This window comes from Oreochromis aureus, linkage group 14 (genome assembly GCF_013358895.1).
Source record: "Oreochromis aureus strain Israel breed Guangdong linkage group 14, ZZ_aureus, whole genome shotgun sequence".
NCBI classification, from domain to species: domain Eukaryota; kingdom Metazoa; phylum Chordata; class Actinopteri; order Cichliformes; family Cichlidae; genus Oreochromis; species Oreochromis aureus.
In genome coordinates this window covers 5,017,559-5,040,266 of record NC_052955.1, presented here as the reverse complement: position 1 = coordinate 5,040,266, position 22,708 = coordinate 5,017,559, and the positions used below count along the sequence as shown (strand labels likewise).

Sequence of the window (22,708 nt, the reverse complement as noted above, 5' to 3'; positions counted from 1 at the left end):
GACTCACTCCTCCATCACTGGTGAGACGACACGGTTGCTAAACGGTCTGAGGATTCGTCCAGGAACACCAGCGAAATGAACGAAAGGAGCAGACTCCTGCTGAGGATCCGAGAATTCAACCCCAAAGAGGTTTTCACCTGGTGAGTGAACAGAGGAGGCGAGAGGGGGAGATCAGCAGTCTGATTCAAAGTGGTTCAGTTACTTGTGTTTTAATTAGACTTTCAAGTAAATTACAAGTTGGGTTTTTTTAAGTTAAAAAGCTGCCGAATGGCACGGAGGCCAAGTAGACATTTTTCTTGCAGTTTTTTAGGGGCCATTTAAGATCATATTATCTAGAAACTAAGTCCTTCAGGCGTGCAGCTCGGTTTACATAGACTGATGGACGCTTGTAGTCCCTAAACATTTGCAGATGTCACAGCTTCTGATATTTTATTTACAGCGTCTCACATATTTCACATGAAATTCATTAAAACATTCCAAATCAGGTGAATGTTTTTTTTTTACAAACATTGCTGCAGTCAAGTGTTGAACAGACAACTTTATGATTTACCTTCATGTAGGAGACATCTGTAAATATTAGCTGTGAACAACAGCCTCACCAAAGGGCTAATGCTTTAACAGTTTTCCAAATGGCAAAATAAACCAAAGTCCAGCATTTTTTTTTCAAACTAAATGCAAATGACAGATTGAGGCTGAAAGATAAAAAGAAGTTATTCTTTAGCTCGACTTCATTAGTTATGCACAAGCAGTTTTCAAACTGTTGTCTGTGGTTGGGCCACTGCTGTGTACAACCAGGTCACTGACGTAAGCCGGTACCCCTCTGCAGAGGGGCATAAACCTAAATGCTGTGACACCACGGTTGCAGTGGGCTGCAGGCTGGATGACGAAGACTCTTCTAAAAATGTTATTCGCAGCATTTATGAATATTTAAATATCATCTGTTTTAAACTTTATTTCCAGTGTTTCAGCACACATCTTTACATTTCTACTCTGTTTTATTTTAAAGAGTAGTAGGTTAAATTGTTGACTAAAACTAATTTTGTTTGTACTTACATTTTTTTTTGTCAAATACATTTTCATCATCAAATTATAAAACATAAAAAACTTGCCTTTAAAGGAATAATGTGGCAGTTTACAACAGCAGATATGATTGATACCAAAGTCTTATGTGGAACATAAAGTGTGCAGTGTGTTAGTAATACTGGGAAAACTCCATGTAGAAACATCATCAACCAAACACCAAACTTTTTTAGAAAAGTGAAAAACACATTGTATATACATGTTGAACAGGATCATCTGCCAGGCAAATCTACTTACAGTGACTTCAAAAAGCAAAGCTGCCTATTGTGACCATTGTTAAAGATCCACCGCTCATCTCTCTCTCAGGCAGCTGGCCAAGACATTTGCTATGGGTCAGGGGCTGGCGGGCCTCATCTGTGGGACAGCTATCACCTCCCAGTTCCTGGCCTCAAACTTCCACGTGAACACACCCATGCTGCAGAGTTTCCTGAACTACCTCCTGCTGACTGTCACCTACACCACCATGCTGCTCTGCAGAACAGGTGACACCTGTGCTGAACACCTGAGATTAACGCTGAAATTCATGACACGCATAGCAACACTTTATGGCAGTAAAATTAAATCTTTATATGCCATATTATACATAAATACACAGAACACTTGATCAGTCTTTATTGGGATATTCAGAGGCAGGTTTTTCCAAACTGGGTGTTGTATTGGGATTAACAGAATGTGTAAAGTAACTGTGATGATAGAAATATTGTTTTGTGTTGCCCTTTGCAAACAGACTTGAAAAGTAAAGCAATGTGGTTCTCTGACTTAAAGTCAAAAATTTTCTTTGTAAATTTGTAAAAAAAATTTTTTTAAAGTTTAGGACTGTCCTTTTCAGAAATTTGTGAGATTTTGTCTTGGATTTTTTATTTATTTTTTTGTAAATATGCAAATGTATTTTGCTTTGCAGTGAGGCAGAGTGTCCTCAGGCTTGTTGCAGAAACAAACACATCAGTACTGAAGTTCAGGGGTGCTCCCCTTTAAAATGCAGGGGATGGCAATTTTTTACAGATTTTGAAGAGACGATGGTGGAAGTACTTGCTGCTCGGGCTGGTGGATGTGGAAGCAAACTACACTGTGGTTAAAGCGTACCAATACACCACCATCACCAGCATACAGGTGAGTACACTTCAAAATGTATTTCAGTGTGTTATGAAAGTGCCAAGATTACTAAGGGTGCAACCACTCCTTCAGTACATAATGTAACGTAATATACTCAATCGTATCAATCGATCACTATCAACCTTTCCTGAAATGTAAACACATCACTAAATTTGAACTCAAAAGTCACAGCTGGATCAGAAGCATTTTGGACGTTCCACACGGTAAATAATACAAATCAAATGATTCCATCAATTTGCTCCAAAAGGCACAACAAAAACTAGAAGTGTGATCCAAAGAATCGATCGTATCAATACCAGCCAGTATTGGTGTTGGAGTTCAGTTCACTTCAGTATGTAGCCCACTAAACTGTGTTAAATTAATGAGTTGTGTTGAGGTTGAAATTGAAAGGCGTTTTGTTGTTTTAACTAATTATTATGTAAAAAAAAAATCACAGTTAATTAGTGGTCATTAAAATTAGTTCAAAACAAATTAATTGATCCATCGCATACATTATTGCACAATTATCATTTCTGCCTCCAGCTGCTGGACTGCTTCGTGATCCCGGTCCTGATGGGTCTGAGCTGGTGGATTTTGAAGGCTCGCTACAGGCTGATCCACTATGTCGCCGTCTGCATCTGTCTGCTCGGAGTGGGGGCCATGGTGGGGGCAGACCTGCTGGCTGGACGAGACCAGGGCTCCAGTAAGGAATTCTCCAAAGAGTTTACTCACTAATTAAATCCCAGATGGAAGACTATAAATTGTTTAATGAATCAGGTCAATGCAGGACAACAGTGAAAAAAAAAACTTAACTTAGAGAATAGAGACAAAGTATCAATCCTAACACGTGAGTATCGATCTGATATCAATATCAATGTTGGTATCTATCACTATTTGGATCAATCCACCCACCTCTATAGGACACAGAACAACACCAAGATGGTTACACTGAAAACACTCGAGACTTCATAATAAGCTTTTATTCTGTTTATGGAAAAATACAAGGAACACTTGGAAAGATGGAAAACTGACTATGATGAGTTCAAAGACAATCTGGCAAATAGAAAGAGCTACACAGGTGGCTAATTGGAAACAGGTGATAATTACAAAAGAAGTAAAACTGAAAACATGGTCAAGAGGCCAGGAAGTGCACAATAAAACAGGAAGTGACCTTAACCTTTATATGAACAGAATCCTAAATTATGACACATGTGATGTTTTGGATTTAAGTGAACGACTAAAGAAAAAATCCTTCACATATCAGGTAATTTTTAGATATAAAGACCTGTGTCAGTATTACATTTTAAAGTCCTGAGATCTTCTATTACAGAAAAAAAGTTTAGATACTGTCGTGAAGGTGCGTTTTTCATCCAAACCACAGTGTTTTCCTACATGTAACACAAACCAAGTAGTGTAAGTGCCCAAACCTAACCAGGTAATAGACGAAAAAGTATAAATCAAATACATGTTTTACACTTAGTGATGGAAAAAATCAATGCAAAACATATACGAAATAAAGAAAACCACTTTCTCTAGGGTTATAAAACCAACAATACATCCCATCGCCACCATTTTTCCAACCTTTTGCTGACTTTTTGGTCTCTAATCTGGGATAAAAGTGTTTTCCAGCCTGTGCATGACATACAGGGAAACCAACACTGTGGCAACATCAGTGTTCGTCTGACGATGTTGAACCTTAGTGATGATCTTGTGTTCTTCTCCTCAGCCTCAAACATCTTGTTGGGTGATGGTCTGGTGCTCCTCAGTGCTTCGCTGTATGCGGTGTCTAACGTGTGTCAGGAGTACACCGTGAAGAACCTGAGCAGGGTGGAGTTCCTGGGCATGGTCGGCCTTTTCAGCACAATCATCAGCACCATACAGATGTAAGTGTGTGTCACTGGCATCAGTTTTAGGACTCAGAGGACTTTATGGTTTATCTGGTGTTTCTGTTTTTATTTTTACTCAGGGTGATCCTAGAGCGTAATGAAATTCCTGCCATTCAGTGGAGCTGGGAAGTCGGTGAGTACTGATCTGACACAGGAACATTTTGAAGACAAAACAGGAATGCGGAAGCCTCCAGATGGTTACGCATATTAACACATTATGAAACTATAAATATAAAGGTACTATAGTACAGTCAACACAAATACCCCTAAGTGGATACTCTTTGGGACCTGAAAAAACACAGAATGTGTCAGAATAACTAATGCTCTAAAATATGAGAACATAAGGGTCTCAACACACTGACATTTTCACAATGCAAAAATAACAAACTTTACTAATAAAAGCCAGAAGAAAAGAACAAAGCTGGCAGGAAAACCAATGAATCCAACTAATGCGACAAAACTAACTTAAAAAAATAACTAAAAACATAAAGGTACAAAACAGGAGACACGAGGTCAGTGATTCTTCAAGGAGAGCAAAAAGTAGCTAACAAAAAAGAGAAAAAATGAGAAGAAAATGAGACTACAGGCAACTAAAATCTGATGGATACAGCAGGGACCATGACAAAGGGACAGAAATAATCTAACCCAAATTCACAGAAACACAGTTCTCATCTCGTTTGTCACATTTTCTCAGTGAAAGTTTAAACTTTTTTTTTTTTTTTTTTTTTACAGACGTTTCTGTGAATTTTAAAAGACTCAAAGCAGGACATCACAGTCAGTCTGTTTCAGAGGAAAGAAAATACACCAACTGTTTGCCAAAATTCAGTTTTTAACAAACCTTTTAAGTTATGTAACTTGGCTTGTTGGACACAAAGCCACAGTATTACCCCTCATATTCCTTATTTCAGTAACTTATCTTTGAGCGTATAAAGATGACTGATTTAGAGGTTTTATGAGACACTTTTGATCGCCATGTTGGAGAAGTAGACCTGAGAAATAAAGTGATTTTTCTTTCATGTTTGAGTTTTCTTTAACACTTAAATGAACTAACAGTGGTCATGTTTCTTCTCAGGACTGCTGTTCGCTGCCTTTGCACTGTGTATGTATGCTCTGTACAGCTTCATGCCTATAGTGATAAAGCTGAGCAGCGCCACCTCCGTCAACCTCTCCCTGCTCACCGCTGACCTCTTCAGCCTCTTCTGTGGGATCTTCCTCTTCCACTACAACGTGAGTGCACACTCTGTTATTCTTACTTTATATATCTGACAGTCCCTTCCTTCAAACTCGCCTAAGGAGGAAACCTGACCTGCACTTTAACACCCTCCCCACTGTTGGACTGTAAATAAACAATTTTAATCTTAGTAAAAAGCATCACATCATCTGTCAATGTGTTGATCCTACAAGGTCATAACTACAGGATCTATCCAGTGTATTCCAGTATGTGATTCCTTCTCATTAGAGGGAACAATTTCACAAGTTATGTTATTGGAAAAAGCCCACCATCAGCAGGAGCTGAAGTTTTATCAGTTTAATCAGTCTTCAAGTCTTCCCTCTGAACATCCAGCACCAGCATCGTGCAACAGGAGGACTGATTATGATCTTTACCTTTACCCTAAGTTATGCATTTTTCCTACCATGGAAGACAGGCTCTGACAAGACTTAACCGCACATGACGTGGATACTTTCTTTGTCAGCAGCACAGACACTGAGAAAACACAATGAATGGTAACCAGTCAACTCTGGGTAAGGTATGTAGGTGTATGAACAGAGGCTTACTACTTTCAAATGAGAAAACACAGCATTTTCTGTGGTTTCTGGATTGAACAGCATGTTTCACTGAAATGGTGTGCAACCAACAGGGGCTTAAAAACTAAAGCCAAAACGAAGTGAAACGACTGTAGTTCCTCTAACAGCTATTTAAGGCTCACTGAAACATCAAGTTGTTACTTTGTTGCTAGTTTGCCACATTCTCTTTTGAGATGATGCTTGAATTGTGCTTCTTCAGTGAATCTAATTAGGAGTCTAGGACACAGTGTACGCAAGTGGTCAGTGCCATTTCCAGCATTCATACCTGTGCAGGCTGCATTGACAGTGATGTGAAGGTACACACTTGGGGATGTGCACGTCCTCAAAATTGCTAATAACACACAGAGAAAAGGAATACTGAACACACATTAGATTTTTAATCTTTAGAGTGTGAAACTTTGAATAGATACAAAAATGATTTATTTACCTTTTAACAGAGCTTTTATGTGTTTTCCAATCAGGGTCAGATGAGAATCTTTAATGTCAGTTAATGACAGTACTTATTTCCAGCACACACACATATAAACACTGATAGTGTCTCTTCCCACCCCGTCTTTGGGTCATAGTGACCTGCTGAGTGTTATGCATGCTCAGAAGTGTTAATGAATAATAATAATAAAAGTTAAAATGTAACTCTGTGCTGTGTGTTCTCATGCAGAGCTCCATGCATGTATGCAGTTTGTGCATGTGTAACTGCTGAATATGAATCTGTCTCTTTTGACCTGGCAGTGAATTTAAATGAGTCAGTTCCACATGTGAGGTGTTACAGTATTTCTCACCTAATGAAACACTCAAGTTTTCTCATTAATAAGCATAATTACATTCTTTGTGTCAACATCTAAACTCTCATATTGTTTTTTCTTTAATTTAACCTTTATTTATACAGGTGAGACTCAAAGTCTCATTTACCAGAAAGACCTGTTCTTATTATTTACCATGAAGTTAAATCCTGCAATTAAACGTTAAACAGAGAAACTCATCAATGTGAACACAGATGTCCAGTGTCAGACTTTACACAGACATCATATTGCACATTCAGGATCAGAATCCAAGTCAAATAAAAAACTGACCCAACATTTTGAGTCAAAGGTGTGATTTTAAAATTGTTTTCATACTAACACCGTATGAAAGTACTAAAAAAAACACTTTCAGAGCATTATCAGATAAATCTGGAGCTCATCCCCACCACAGACCATATGTAAGGATCGATTAAGCCACCGTGACGTCACCCATTAGCTTGTGATTAACTGTCATTAGATTCTTTCTAACTCTAATGGTTACGCAATTTACAAAATGTGCTTCATGTTTCATTCAGTATGACTGAAACTAATGAATGAGCCATAAACTCATCAGTAAAGAGCTTCCTGAGGTCTTACTGACAGAATGGGAACTGAGGTCAGTTTTCCATAAACTTCTGTTATGTGGAAGTTGTTTTGGATTCAGACTTGCCCCCTGCTGGCCATTGGAAAGAATGCTGGTTTAAGACACTTGGGTTGTGGCAGCACTTTGCAGATCTTGGAGCTACATTAATCTGTTATAGTGTCTGCAGCTGGGCCAAACCACAGCTCAGGTAAAATGTCATTCATAACTTTAACCCAATGAACTGGCTTTTCTTCTGCACTCATGTGTTTCGTGCAAAACTCCCCATTCACTTTCTGCTCCTCCTCAGTTCTCCGGCCTCTACATTGTTTCGCTGGTGGTCATCCTCATTGGCTTTGTCGCCTTCAACGCTGTGCCGACTCCCACCGCTGCCACAGACTCCAGCCCCTCGTCTTCACCTGCTGCTACCTGCGAGGAAGGCTGCTCTGAAAACCCTGTGGCTGCTCAGGGGGATGCACAAGAGCTGCAGCCGACTGAAGACAGGAGGAAGAGGAGCGCTTCAGGGCCATCGCAGAGCTACGGCAGCACAGAGCTCAGCACTAGAATGTGATCAGCTGGTTTACAGTCTGCAAACATGTCGTATATGTATTTTTAACCAGTTATTTATTGAATTTTGCTTCTTATATAACACATATGGTACATGTAAAAACACACAATACATAAGTTCATGTAAAAAAAGATAAATAAAAGTGCAAATGCAAAAGAAAAGAGTGATTTAAATTTCAGCATTTACCTCTTTAAACACATTTCACTGAGCCATACTGAAGGCTGTTTCAAATCCTAACATTTATTGTGAAGCTGCAGGAGGAGTGATAATCAGAGGTGCACAGGTGCGTCTTTCCTGGAAATGTCTTCTTTTTTTAATAAAAGAGGCCCTGCACACAGGTGAAATATACACACACACTACAGAGGGAGTGCTTTTTATCTGTTATGATGATGTTTCAGAGTAGATTATTACATTTTCTACCCTCCACAATTTCTGTGTGTGTAATTCAAGAAAAGGTGTGATATCCTTAAATTAAAAGGGTTCCTAAATATAACACATTGCCGTGTCACACCCGAGATCGTAAAACCGTTAACAATGATGCAGTTGTGTCAAATGTCAAATTTTACTGACATCGGTTTAACAAAGGACACCTTTGGATGGATGTTTCCCCTCGCCTCCTCTTCCTCATCTCTGGTGGGAGGGACTAATACAAAATCAGAGGAGGCAAGGAGAGAAAAAAAAAGGATTCAAGAGGAGGAGCTTGAGGCTGTAAATTAGTATAAATATGCTGTGCTCACTTTGGACCCGACTTTAACATCTAAACATGATTCTAAAAAGTTATCCAGCTTGTAAAATGTAACCCTTAGAGTTTCAAGCAAATCAGACTGCAGAGAGGATGTGTCTACAGTTTAAGACTTTTATCATATATCGAGTATTGTTTCACTATGTAGTGATAAATAGTTGAAATTACAAAAAAACCCTCAACTTTTTGATAAAAACTCATTATTCCTGAAAAATTCTGGAAAAACATGTTTTTGAGTTTTCATAATTTAAAAAAAATCAGTATTCCTGTTTTATATATAAGAATCTACATAGACTTGCTCCACATCCTTTAAAGGAATTTATTAATCAAAAGTCAGATTGTGAAGTTGCACAAGGGCCACCGCTAGAGGGGAGTGTGGGGTAGTCTATAGGTGCACAACATTTAGACAGTCAATACAGGAGCTAAATGTTGGAATGGCTTACCAAAGGAAACAAAGGAGCGTTCCACATACACAGAGTTTAAGGCACATATTAAAGTGATGGTGAACCAGGTCTGTGCTCACTGGGTTCAGATGTGCAGGTCACAGGAAGTAAAAGCACAGGTGACATACAATAGAAAACAAAGTCACCAAGTAATACAAGAAGTCCAAACTAGGAGGAAGTCTTTGTTCGAAAACCAGACAGCAGGAAAATAAAGACAGGAAGTGCAGGCAAGAAGTCCAAACCTCAATCCTCTTATGTGACCCGCAGCAACAAGGGAGAGTGATGGGAGGCATCTTCCCAGTTAAACCAGTGAAAATGAGAAAAAAACAAAACTGGAAAATAAAAATCCGTCATTACAATCTTCTTCTCTGGTTGGTAACTTCCTGCTCAAACCTCCTCAGCCGCCTCCTCCTGAGATCCTCAGAGTCCCCCGGGTGACGTTCAGTTTCTCTTCGCCTGGTTTGTCCTGAAAAATTAGGTTGTGGCTAAATGTTTACTTTTTAAATGTAATTTGGCTCAAATGTATCTAATTTATTTTATAAATTAAGTATTAATTTTAGCAGTAAAAGCAAACTGTCACTTCTGCCTCTTGCCTGGATGTTTCAGACTGTTTCTGATCGCCAGCTCTATCTGCTCGTCCTCCGTCAGTCCTGAGATGTAGCTCTCAGAATAATCAGACGTGTGATCCTCCGCAGGTCGAGGCTCTTCAAAGTATTCTCGTCTGGTCCCGCTGTAGCCTGCAGGCACACATGTGCACTACAAGATTAAAGTTTCAAACTTGAGTTTAATTTTTAAATCTTGCAACGCTGGGTAAAAATGAAAAGGTTACAACAAAGAAAGTTAATACAAATAAAAGTACTGAGTGTCTATAAAGCAGATTCAATCAAAAGCCAGGCTGCAGTGGCAGTGTTGGAACCTACATAACGCACTTTCACAAACCAAACTGTCAGAAATCCTCTCATCCTGATTATTTCTCTCATTTATCTTCCCACTAGTGGCCAACACTGTGAAGCAGGATTTTGGCTTATCCAGATAACTTCAGGGTTCACTTACCGGGGTAAATCGCCATGGATACTTATGCTGTGAACCTAACCTGCTCTAGAGCAGGTTGAGATTCGGATAGCGTCACCATTTCAGTAAGATCCCTGGGACCTCCTTGCGTGAAGAAAAAATTAAAGAAGCACTTTTACAGGCAATATTAGATATCCTTCCTCTAAACTTCACCAGCCACGCCTGTTCAGCTGCTCGTCAACACAAATATCTGTTGAGCAGCAGCTCAGTGTATTTAGGCACATAGACACGATGAGACGACCTGCTGAAGATCTGACTGAGCATCATTTAAACACCTGTGGTTTATTTAAATACCTGTGACAACATATTGTTGCTAATCATGTCCATCCCTTTATGATCACAGTGTGCCATCTTCTGATGGCTGCTTCCAGCAGGTTAACACGCCACTCAAATCATCTCAAACTGGTCTCCTGAACATAACTGCGAGTTTTACTCGAATGGCCTCCACAGTCACCAGATCGCCAACATGAGAGTCACATCACTGATGTTCATGTGACCTTAATTCTTCAGACTGCTGTGAAGGCAAAAAGGGTCCAAGACTGCAAGGTGCAGATTCACTAGCTGGTCCCATGTCCTCATTTTAGGATTGGCAGCGTTTTTTAAGTAGATAAAGGCGAATGGCTTGATCAAGAATTGATCTGCGGTTTGGGGAAGGTCTTCGTGAGCACAGGCGGCGGCTCCAGGGCCTGGCAGATCCTCATGTACTAATGAGAAGTGAAGAAGTGAAAGAACTGAAAAAGGGGGAGGTTGGGTACAAAAACAAGAACGAACAGCTTGTCATATGTAGGTAAGACCTGGAAGGGGCGTGTTTGGAGGCATGGTCCCACTCCTGAAATTCAGATAATTTATCTCCAATAATAAAGTGTTGGAGATAAATTGAGGCAACCTCATCATGAATCCTAAACTGGATCGTCTTTCAGAAAGTGGGCACCTTCAGCAGGTTTTAAAAGCTGTACTAGAAAACTGAACAAACAGTCGTTCTCACTGGATTATTGCATATTCTATAAAACAGTGGATCCTTTATGTTTTCTATAACAATGCTGTTGTACCTGAAGAGCTGTAGTATGAACGCTGGCGTGAAGTAACTCCATCTGAAGATAACATATCTGATTGGAGAGAGAGAAAAAAACATTTTCAGATTCATATATAAGTATTAAAGATTTCTTTCACACAGGCACATACTGATCATGACTGTGTAAAAAACATAATTTTATCATTTTTGTTTTCGTTGTTTGCAGAATGAAGAATCATTTGCTACACAAACTGAGAAAGCAGCATTCAGACCTGCACATGCCTCCATGATGGTCTTCAGTGGACCCGCAGTGTAGAGCAGACCCACCAGGACACCTGCCAGGTGGCCAACCAGAGAGGTCCTGAAAGACAGCAGCAGGGAAAAAACTCAGCATATTGTTTCATCATGTGAGCCACATGATGATAAAATATCTGCTCGGTTTTAGATAAAAAAGATGCTGGCTTCAAGTCGACGCTTCAAAATCGATTTGTTTTCTCGGTGATCATCTTTGACTGGAGCAGTCTCTCACCCAGGAGCGATTAGATAGATGAGCACCAGCTCCACCCAGCTAGCAAAGCGATTGGACACCCGAATATTCATCACATACGTCACACCACCAGGGTTGAAGTGGTTATTGACGACCTTCAGTGCAAACAAGACCCCTGCAAACAGATGTGGTAGTAAAATTAAGGAAGGAAACAAAGAGGCCGTGTGAAGCTATTCTTATATTCCTATGTTCTTTTTCATTTCATGTTTTTTGGTTTTGACAAAATGTTATAAATATCTCGTTATGATTAGTTGATTAATCATTTAGGTGAAAAAAAAATATATGTAGTCCAAAAATGAAAAGAATTCAGTTTCTGTGAGAGGAAGAAAAACAGCAAATCTTCTCATTTTAAAAGATGAAACTTTAACCTTCTGGCAATGTATTATAGTTATTATGTTTAAATTAGTGCATTTAGCTTAAAATAGACTATTTTTTTACTTACTTATTTTATACATTTGTTTGATTTTATGACTTGGATTTATTGTGGCTGCAGGATTTTTAACATTCAACTTCAAAATATTATTTTAGAGTCATTTAGTTATGTTGTGTTTAGGTTTTGATTAATTCAGTGTCATTTTCTCAGGTGTCATGGTTCCAGGTTCAGGACTTTACATTCATGTTTAGTTCTGGTTCTTTAGTTTCTTTAGTTTAGAATTCTTAGTGAGTGGATTTTAGTATATTATTATTTCTGTACTATGAGTTTCTTATAGTTTTAAAAAAAAAAAAAGTTTTTCTTTTGGCTTTGGCTTTTTTTCTCCTTTGTTTATTTTATTGTTTTTAGATTTACGTTTTGTTTTTGTGTCTAGTTTTTTTTTCTAGTTGATTCATTTTGTTCTTAAGTATTTTAGCAGGTTTTTTTTATTCCTCTGTGTTTTTGTATCTTCAACTTGTATCAGGTCATTAGGATCCTTAGTCTTAGTTGGTTTCTGTTAGTGTTTAGTGTTTGAGTTTATTCACATTTGACCAGTATCCACTTAAATGTTATTGTGGACAAGGTCACTAAACTAAATCCAGTCATATTCCAAGAGCACTGATCTAGAGGGGAGCTGCCCCAACAGGTGTGGTTGGTGGCCTGAAAGTGGGCCTGCAGGGCAGGGTGGACATCTGGAGGACAGGGGCAGTCAGAATTTAGTCCCCTCACCCATCAGCTGCATCCAAGCTGTGCACTGCCTACTGGGTACAACCCATGGGATCAGTGACTGGTATATTTGAACAGAGAGCCGATCCAGACTTCCTGTATTGGGATGCTGGTTCCAGATCAACACATTCAACTACCAAAATTTTACATTATACTTCAAAAGTTAATATTTAATCATGTATAAAAAATATAAATGCTGATAATTTTGGTGCTGATGGATCACTCCTTCACTTTTTTCTTTAACAGTTACTTAAAGTACTTTTTTTTTTATTTTATCTTGTTATCCATAAATCTAAATTTTCTTCCTTTGAATCACTACTACTGCTGGGAGTTTGTACCCGAGAAGCCGACAGCACACTCTCTGCTGAAAGCCTGCACATATTCCAATAATGGATCAGAAGGATCCGTGCCCTCCATGAGCTTAATCATCAGCGCCTGCAGCAGCAGGTACACCAATCCAGTGAGGAGAAAGAAGACTGACAGCAGGTACAGGAACCAGCTTCCACCCAGACGTCGCTCCAGCCTGATGCCTTTCCACAGGAAGGACGCCATGTTGAAGTAAAGGTGCCAATCATCGATGTGATGCAGGGGGGACAGGAGGAGTCGTCGCCACTCTTTATTCCGGTACACCTGATCAAGGCTCATGCAAGCCTGGACACAAAGTAAAAACAGTCATATGTGACAAAAACTGCTTTTGATACTTTTTAATGCATCAATAATGTGAATCCAAAATCAGTGACAGGAGACTTTGAAGGCAGGATGTTTCAGTTGATGGTTCAGTATGAAGAATGCTCCTTCACACCTTTTATTATATTCATCAGCGGAAAAACCAGTTTGTCAGTTCTGTTTGCAGGTTTGCAGGTGTTGGCTGTCACAGAAGCACCGCCATGTGATCCAGTTTCCTCTTTCAGTTGCTAAATTATTCAACAAAATTCTCGCCTGTCTTTCTGTTTAAAGGTTCACCTCAGGGTTTTTCCATTTTTTGCTCAGACTCGTTGTTTCATCATTAAAGACATGATTCTCTTCAACCAGGAAGATAATCTTCAATTTTTATGACTTAATTATGTATTTTTGCCTGTCATCCGAATGTCTGACATTTTCTGGTTCTCCTGCTTATTACAAATAAAAACAACTTCTGATTCTGAAGGAAGTCAGTCTAAGATGCAATCACTGCACTGGACGTTTTGTTCATAAACTAATTATAAAATTACAGGTTAATTTCTATCCCAACAGGTATAGTTTACACAGTTTAAGTAGCAGAGAGCTGCTGCTATCAAATGTCATTGGTTAACTGGTCATCAGCAAGTGTGAGCACCTCTGAAAAAACAGAGGTTTCGGCAGTTTGCTGTTCTGGAGCATTCAGGTGTGTTAACACATCATGTATACTTCCCAGGAGGATATGTCAGCAAACACAGCTGGGAGGATGATTTGGACTTGTTTTTTAGCCACAGGACCCGGGCACCTTACAGTCATTGACTAGACCAGGCCTCGAGAGCCGGTGTCCTGCAGGTTTTAGATAACACCCTGGATCAACACACATGAATCAAATGATTAGTTCATTACCAGGCTTCTGGAGAACTTCAAGACATGTTGAGGCGGTAATTTAGCCATTTAAATCAGCTGTGATGGATCAGGGACAGACCTAAATCCTGCAGGACTCCGGCTCTCGAGGCCTGGAGTTCCCTACCCTTGGACTAGACCATGAACTTTTCTGTACACTAAAGTATTCTAGGGTCATATTTGAAGCCATCTGTCAGAGCTTGGGTGTCTAAAGCTTTGGGTCATGCAACAGGACAATAATCCCAAACACAGCAACAAAAGAAAGGAATCAAGGTGCTGCAATAAACCAGTCAAAATCTAGAGCTGGTCCTAAATAAAAGGCTGTGCCTGAGACCTTTAGAGAGATGTGTGTAAATAAATGCCTCAAATTCTCAATGAACTGAAGCAAGATTGTAAACAACAGTGGGCCAAATTTCCTCCACAACGATATGAGAGACGAAGTCAAACAGAAAACAATTCCTTTTTCTGTTAACAAGGTTCTACAAGCTAATGAATCATGACATGTACTTAGTTTTTCACAGGACTGTTCAAGTACAGCGGCAGTACCACCCCAGTGACAATACATTTTACTACTACAGGTACAACAAGGTACTTTATATAAGATGAGGGCCTGTGTTTGATGTTTATACACTGACAAATATCTCCAAGTTCAAACCAAGACTGGGCACTTCAGTGGCTTTTACAGTACTTTAGAGTGAATGCGGGTTATGGCTTAGGCGGAAACAGCTAGCCTGGCTAGCTTCCTCAATTCAGTTCAATTTTATCGATCGCTGACTGTCTTGTTTTCATTCATGATGAATAAGTCTCTAGAATTAGCGGGTTTGTGGGAACAGACCCAACAATGGTTTAGGCAGAAACAGCTTTATTCATCACAGCAACAGTCACATCAAAGCGCTTGATATCACGAGGTAAAGACTCTACAGTAATTCATAGAAACTCCGACAATCAGACAACCCCATCTTTAAATCCCATCATTTCATCATACCACTCTTATTAAATCTATATAACATATAATTCTACAGTGGGGAGTTACCTTCAGTGGTGGAGCAGGAGGAAACACGTACAGGTACACATTGAATCCCAGGACAGCCAGGGTGATGGCTGGGATGTTTCCCGGACCCTCCTGGAACAGCTGGACAAGCAGGAGCAGGAGACCTGCCTGGAAACCCCTCTGCATGCTGAAAGCTGAGGTTTAAAGGAACAGTTTGACATGACAGATAAAGACAGACAACAATTCACAGTTCTGGCCAATTTAGAATCACCCATTAACCAGACCTATGCATGCATGTCTTTGGACTGTGGGAGGAAGCCCGAGTACCCAGAGAAAACCCACACAGGACAGAGATCACACAAACAGCACTGGCAGGCCGGTGGATTCAACCTTGTGTGGCCTCAGCACTAACCACTGCGCCACTGTGTCTGCGGTCCATGACGGCGCTACTCTGTCACAAGGTGTGACTATCAAACAAACAAGGACAATGAAAAGTAAAATTGATTGTCTTACCACCGACTATATAATTTACACTTATAAACACAAACAAAAACCATCCAGCCAAAAGAGAATATTACAGTTTTTGTTTTAAACCTTTTACTAAAAACTATCATGTGTCAAAACTTCTTTCTCACAGAAGCAATACTGAAGGGACCGTTTCATGTAATCACATCAAAGTCTTTATGAGGAAAAAACACATTTTATCCCATTAACAGATGCCCCTAACAGATGTCCACTCTTTTGCTGTTATTGTAATCGAGACATTTGTAGATCGACAAAAAAAGTTTAATTAAAAACATGCTAGTAACATCTTTTGGCCTTTGACAAAATTAAATGCAATTAAACATTAAACAATGAAATCACCTGAGTGCGCATAGCCATGTCTTGGGGGAAACGCACACGCTCACGTACATGCAGAGTGGGGTTGGTTTAGGTGGGGGATGGTACACGCCATAACATTACTATTTAAGTTTTTAGTTGACTTCTAAAAGAGCTCAGTGCTGCAGGCAGAGCTCTCCAGTGGTCATGCGCCACACAGCCTCAAATATCTCCCTGCACCCTTAGGTGGATGTGCAAGAACAAACAGAGTGAGACTGTCAAACCTAAGCGAGCAAACGGACATGTTTAGAGTTTGATAAGCAGATATAACATGATAATAACTGTGTGCTGAAAGACGCTCAAATACACATTCTCTTGAGCATTTATCTGCACTCCTTTAGCTCCCCAAATGTTGAACTGCTCATTTAATGTTTCTTTTTCACAGATGAGTCACTTTATTTCATTATACCATGAATTAAATGACAAAGATGGGGTCTGTCTAATAATATCTAAAAAAACAAACAAACAGAAAAATGTTTAGCATCTAGGCCTGTATAGACCTGTGCATCACGAGATTGGCAGTGCTCACACAGTTACAGCCAAACCTTCACTTTTTCACATAATGTAAACATGAATCTGCAGTCTTTAGACTCAGCAGTGTCTGCTCCTCTTCCTCATTATTTCTCTTTTAATAAGAATCAGCAGAATCTGAACAAACTTACAGGTCAACTCAGTGCCGTCTGGCGATGTGTTTGATTATGCATGCTTTGGGTCGGGCACACACTTCTGCTGTGGGCACGCGTCTGTCTGCGCGCTCCCGCCGGGGGACGAAAATCGAAAGTGATACCTCAGAGGAGAACGACCCCTCGCAATAAATTAATAAACAAATAGCAGCACAAACAGTTTGATTGCCGGTGGGAAATAAATCGATCAGCGGGCAACACGTCACCCTCGGTATGTTTGCACAGCGAGATTTCATTGGCTGAGGACGGAGCTGGGCTTTAGAGACGGTCTGAAACGCATCCGTGTAAATCCTGCGCCGTGGATGCTTATATCCTTATATCCTTCCATAATTGCATTTCTATTAAAATATTTGAGTTTATAAAGAACAGCTAACAAACACAAAGCTCTACAGCATGTGATAACTAACCGCTCTGAGCCCAGGGCGAAGTGTGTTAATCACACCCGGGTTATGTTTCCGTGATGTGGATTCACTTACCCTAACACCGCTGATCAGGATAACCGACCACACTAGGCTGGTTGTTAACTTGCTAAGTTAACCCAGGTTTCCCCTGCGCGTTCACGGGAAAGGGTGGCACTGTGGCACATGATCAATCTAAAAGTGGGCGTTTCACTTTACTTCACCCTGCTGTTTATTTCTAAGGTGACGGCAGCTCTGAAGCTTTAAACTGGATTCATTTTAAATGGAGGCCGTTTTACTCTCTGAGCTGCAGACTCGGTGTGGCACAGGAAGCACTCAGGGAAATAGATGACAAGTCTCAATTTCATCAATTTAATTTGGCCATACCAACAAACATGCCAAGCCTTGTGGACTTCATCACATCAGGTCATATCATTCATGTAGAGCAATTTGGCAGATGCGTGGATTTAAAAAGACCAAATGGGAATTCACTTCCTGGTCTCATATCAGTTTTCTCAATAGATTAACTAGGGCTGTTCGATATAACGATATATATCGGATGACGATATAAAAACGTCTATGTTTCATTTTACGCTATCGTTTGTTTCGTGGTGTCGCAAAGTAAACTGTTTACGGCAATATTTTTTCACCGTTTTGATGATCATTGTAGTGGCTATATTAATTTGTTAAAGTTCTCTCTTTCTGTTAACCACACTGCTAAAAAAATAAACCTTAGACTCAAACGTTAGAACAGGCTTTTCCCCACAGCACGCTGTGTAATAAATACTCACAAAGAAAACAGCGGCCGTTACAACTTATGTCTAAAAATGTATTGTTTCATGCATCGGTTAAAACACTGACTCCAGGTACACGACGCCCAGCTGGAAACACTTCACGCAAGTCGAGCTGCCCGAGATTCACAGAATTTACAGAAAATGTAAAATTTTTGTGATTTATTTCGTTATCGGGCGATAGATGTCTTAATATCGGGATATGAGATTTTGGTCATATCGCACAGCCCTAAGTGTAACAATGATGCAAATATTAAAACAGAGCAGTGTGATTTAATTAAAAACATACTTTTATATTTTATAGAAACTTGTACAAAGGAAACACTTTAAGCTCAAATCTTCATTCAGTCCAGCAGATACCCGTCATTGTTTTTAGTGCCGCCTTTGACTGGAAGTGTCACGTGGAAAGGAGAGAGGATGGACCCAACTGCAGACACTGATGAATGGACTTACAGTAAGTGTATCTTTGATGGTGGCAGGACCAGAATACAAACAAAAGCAGACAGTGACTAAGAACTAAACTAAAGGAACTAAAAACCTGATAGTCAGAGACATGAAACACAGACCATGAAACCTGGAACACGGAGAAATGAAGCAGGTGATACACAGATGATCCACACAGATAAAGGGCTTAAAACACAGAGGGATAACGAGGGAATGAGACACAAGAGGAGGGCAGGGAGAAATCACACAAAATCAGGGGAAGCAAAACTTTAAACACAAACATAGCACACGAGATTGTCAAAGTAAAACAGGAAACATGACACAAACTTGACACTGAAACAATGAGAAGTACAGACATGAAAACATAACTTGACTAAATGTGACATAAGGAACATAGGGGAAGTACAGACACAGAAATCAAGAGACTAGAAGCTAAATAACAATGAAACCAAGGATTATTAATAATTCAAAAACACAAAATCATGGGTCACAGATCCAGGACCGTGACAGGAGGAGCTACACGGCAGGGGAGCCGTGCTTTAGTTCATGGTCAGCGAACATCAGGGAGATGAAGGCTGGAGCGATCTGAAGACACTATGACTGGACTGACTCGGTCCTTGTGTGTCTGTGTGAGTTTGTTCTGCCTGATCTGATCAGTGTTTTCTGCTGTTGGTGCAGATTCTAAACTGCAAGAAGCAAAAGAACCACATGAAGCTGACGTCACCTGTCTGACATGAACACATGAACCAAACTGTCCTAGAGTACATTCACTAATCTACCATCCAGTTTGTGACATGAAAAGAGAAACAGGACCAGAAACTACTTGGACTGGTTTCATGTGCCTCACCTTTTACCCACAAAGAAAGCATCAGTACATTATTAGTACATCTCAGAGACACTTTCTTTCTCACAGTCACAGGAAGAGTAATAGATTACATCTCTCACAGTATCTGACCAACCAGCTGCTGTGGAAAGTCACTTATTGGTTTTTTTAGACACAGAGATAAAAAAAAAATGTTTGACTGAATGCTGATAAGTGAATACCGAGAAATTAGAAGGAAATGTTTTCATCTGAGAATCTGATTAAAACTGTCACAGTAACCTTTATATTTTTATTTTTTGGACACACTCAAACAAACAGATCAGATATTCTCTTAAATATGAAGACTTGCTGCTTTCTTTTTAAACCTTTAATTTTTTTTTATATTTAGTCAGTAAAAACAGGCACGCAGATGATGTTAAATCCTCTTTTGGAGAGAATCCAGCAAGAAAAACTTGCTGGAAAATGTGCAACTTTTTACAAGAGGATCATGAAGGGGGGACAAGGGGAGGCTGCTGGTCAGGCAGGTAGATGACATGACAGGGTGGTGACGTCAAGTACTCCAGGTAAGTTATTTTGAGACTGGGACTCACTGATGGCTCGCCTGGATCCTCTTACAGATCTTGAGGATGATGTCAAAACCAACACATGAGAGAGTCCCAGTTTCATCTTTAGCAGGACCAAGTTTATTTAACCCTGTGTTTGGCCTTATCACTGTTGGCAATAACACGACCAAAGGTTATTCATTGATCCTAATTATTACATTTCAAACACTATGGATCAACAGGTGCTCATGCAACAAATGGCACAGACTTTGTTAATATAATTGTAGATAATGTATGACCTAAATGGTAAAAACACTTATAAAATGGTGTAGGTATATGTAGTGTATATGAGTATATATGATTACAATAGAATAGAATAGAATTCAATTTTATTGTCATTGCACATGTCACAAGTACAAGGCAACGAAATGTGTTTGCATCCATCCAGAAGTGCTTTAGCCATAATAATGATATATTACAAAATATATATTAGCAATAATATAGATATATTACAGAGTATATATAGATATTATATACAAAGTATATATGTGAGTATTATGATTATATGTCCAGTGTATACAGGTATATGTATATATCATAATAAAATCCACAACAATCGCAGCGATTTCCTAACTCTCTGTGAAGGGTACTCATGGCCATTGAGCAAATTCCTGGTTGTTGATCAATAATCATGACAATTTGCATATTAATGATGAAGGAACTGACCTCATAGCCCATTGTTCATTTAGTGGTGCTAGTTTCAGTCATGTGCAATTGTACTGTTTATAAGATTGGGGAAACCTGCAGTCAGCTGAGACTGAAGAAGTCACTTGGATGAGTGAAGAAACGTTTCTCCCACTGAAAACGTTACGTCCAGATGAACAGAATCAACTTTTTAGGATGTACTTAACTGGATAATTGAGCATGCATCAAAACAATAACAAAATACATTTTTCCAGGAGATATGATAATGATTCACATCAGAGTGAAGAACTAATAAATTTATCCTAGATCTACCTGATCACTGACTGATAGAATGGATAAGATTATAAATTAAAATCATATATAAAAAAAAAAAACCCACTTTAGAATTACCTTTTAAATGAAATATGAGCACAAATAAAATATTTATCTTAGATATAAGTCAAAGGATTAAAAAAAGGCAAAATGTTTAAAAAAAATATAATCATGTGAGAGACATAACACGTAATGATAATAATAATAATAATAATAATAAATGCTGATAAGCATATTAAGTGTGTGTCTGAGCTGAAAGCCGCTCTCCTCTCCTGGTTTTCTGTATCACACAGACCACAACAACACAAAGCATCACCTGCAGACCGCTGAGCAGTATCCACCTGACTCTGTAGAAGGTCGAGTAAACCCCAAAGGGCTCTCTGTGGATCAGAACTGTTTTTTCTGCTGACACACACGGACCATATGACTCTAAAACTGCACACCAATACTCTCCTGCTTCTGCCAGTGAGACATTAAAGATTATCTTGCCTTTATCTGAAAGTTTCATTCTGTTTTGTGGAATTTGAACAATTTTGCCTTCTGTTTGGATCGACTTCATAAACCACAGAAGATTCGTAAACTGTCCACTCTTCGCTGAACATCTGACGGTGACATTATCTCCCTCTGAGAAGACCCCTACCGCAGGTGGACCAAATTTGGGGCACACTATAAGCTGGTACCGCTTTTTTAAGGTTTGACTTTGACAGGTGTACCGACCTGAATTCTTTAACATCAGTGATGGAAACACCAACGAGTAGTTTTGACTGATTTCTCTGTAAGTTTGGCTGTGAACGTCTAACTTCCGCCAAATCGGGGGCTGATCATGAATGAAGGGACACTGCAGCACCACTGTCTCTCCCAACGAGTGATAGATTGTGTTTGTTTGTGTGGTCACTCGTACAGAGTTACCGCTCACACACTGCTGCTGCTTCATAACCAGACAGATGTAAAATGTGTGGACTGTGAAGTTGGACACATGAAGAGTTGACATGTTGGTCACCTCCTGGAAACGTTGCCTTCCAGCATTCTTCCCCAAAGTCAATCTGACCATGGAAGTTCCTGTATATATGTCATCCAAATTTGTCAATTCATAATTGATCCACTGGGCCGTTAGTTTGTTGCCTGCTCCCTTACATCGTACGTTTAGTATTGCTTCAAGACTTGTAATATCACTTATTTTATTACTTACTGTCCTGCACACAGTCAGGTTGATGTTTCTCTCATATGTCACGTTGCCCTGAGTCCAGCACATGTCTTGGTACAGTCCAGAATCCGAGTGGGTCAGCTTATGGAGAGTAAATGAAGAAGAACCATTTAATGCTGAATATAAGACTCGTCCTGTCACATCTTCATGTAATATGGGGACTCTCTTCCCAAAATGAGAAATATTCCAAAGGACCAGAGTATCTTCACCAACATGTTTGGAGGTTTTGCAGGAGCCGTTTTGATCTGGGAGCTTGAATTGAAAATAGCTTCCTTCCTTGATTATGGCGACAATTTCTTCTGCATGAATGTTGCTGATGAGAGCGAACAGCAGGGAGAAGCAGAGCTGTGCGACTGCAGCCATCCTGCTCAGAGGTCTCCTGGTCAGCGTCGTACAAACACTGACACTGCTCGCTTCATGAGCTTCCTGTTTGTGGTTGGAGGAACGCCACTTCTTTATCACATCATCAAGGAACACTGAAGCACTTGGCTCAGTATCAAGCGTTCGGTCTGTTTAATGTGTGGATGTTACAAAACCTTTTACAGCTCAAACAAGAAAAACTGACCGTTTATTAAAAGCTTCTAAATCTCAGAGACACTGATCCTAAAGCTGAACTCCCTTGGACTCAAAAC

The 22,708-nt window shown here is 39.7% G+C and overlaps 2 protein-coding genes across 7 annotated transcripts; one reads left to right on the top strand and one right to left on the bottom strand.

Annotated features, from left to right (window-relative positions):
* Positions 1-29: 29 nt before the first annotated feature.
* On the top strand, positions 30-8,474 carry slc35f2l (info solute carrier family 35 member F2, like). Its single transcript, XM_031739929.2, has 8 exons — positions 30-140; positions 1,387-1,562; positions 2,063-2,190; positions 2,716-2,875; positions 3,899-4,055; positions 4,139-4,191; positions 5,131-5,285; positions 7,534-8,474. The coding sequence occupies exons 1-8, from the start codon at positions 76-78 to the stop codon at positions 7,792-7,794; spliced, it is 1,155 nt and encodes a 384-aa protein (XP_031595789.1). The 5' UTR covers positions 30-75; the 3' UTR covers positions 7,795-8,474.
* A 741-nt stretch (positions 8,475-9,215) lies between these two features.
* On the bottom strand, positions 9,216-22,454 carry LOC116320321 (rhomboid-related protein 4-like). Of its 6 annotated transcripts, none has more exons than XM_039598364.1 (8): positions 21,590-22,454; positions 15,338-15,489; positions 13,083-13,395; positions 11,589-11,721; positions 11,332-11,420; positions 11,097-11,153; positions 9,570-9,713; positions 9,216-9,442 (listed from the first exon to the last, which is right to left on the bottom strand). In XM_039598364.1, exons 1-8 carry the CDS (start codon positions 22,437-22,439, stop codon positions 9,330-9,332), a joined length of 1,851 nt encoding a protein of 616 aa, XP_039454298.1. In that variant the 5' UTR covers positions 22,440-22,454; the 3' UTR covers positions 9,216-9,329. The 6 variants fall into 6 exon arrangements, 5 of the variants coding, with proteins under 5 accessions (XP_039454298.1, XP_031595761.1, XP_039454301.1 ...); XM_031739901.2 differs by lacking the exon at positions 21,590-22,454 and adding an exon at positions 17,334-17,643; XM_039598367.1 differs by lacking the exon at positions 21,590-22,454 and adding an exon at positions 15,580-17,307.
* Between the last annotated feature and the right edge of the window lie 254 nt (positions 22,455-22,708).

Excerpts from the sequence above, each read along its gene's own strand:
- slc35f2l (XM_031739929.2), top strand. The coding sequence starts at position 76 with ATGAACGAAAGGAGCAGACTCCTGCTGAGGATCCGAGAATTCAACCCC. Across the intron at positions 4,056-4,138 it reads ATCATCAGCACCATACAGAT|GGTGATCCTAGAGCGTAATG; the intron begins GTAAGTGTGTGT and ends ATTTTTACTCAG. Across the intron at positions 4,192-5,130 it reads TCAGTGGAGCTGGGAAGTCG|GACTGCTGTTCGCTGCCTTT; the intron begins GTGAGTACTGAT and ends GTTTCTTCTCAG.
- LOC116320321 (XM_039598364.1), bottom strand. The coding sequence starts at position 22,439 with ATGGCTGCAGTCGCACAGCTCTGCTTCTCCCTGCTGTTCGCTCTCATC. Across the intron at positions 13,396-15,337 it reads CTCCTGCTCCACCACTGAAG|GCTTGCATGAGCCTTGATCA; the intron begins GTAACTCCCCAC and ends CTTTGTGTCCAG. Across the intron at positions 11,154-11,331 it reads CATCATGGAGGCATGTGCAG|ATATGTTATCTTCAGATGGA; the intron begins GTCTGAATGCTG and ends CTCTCCAATCAG.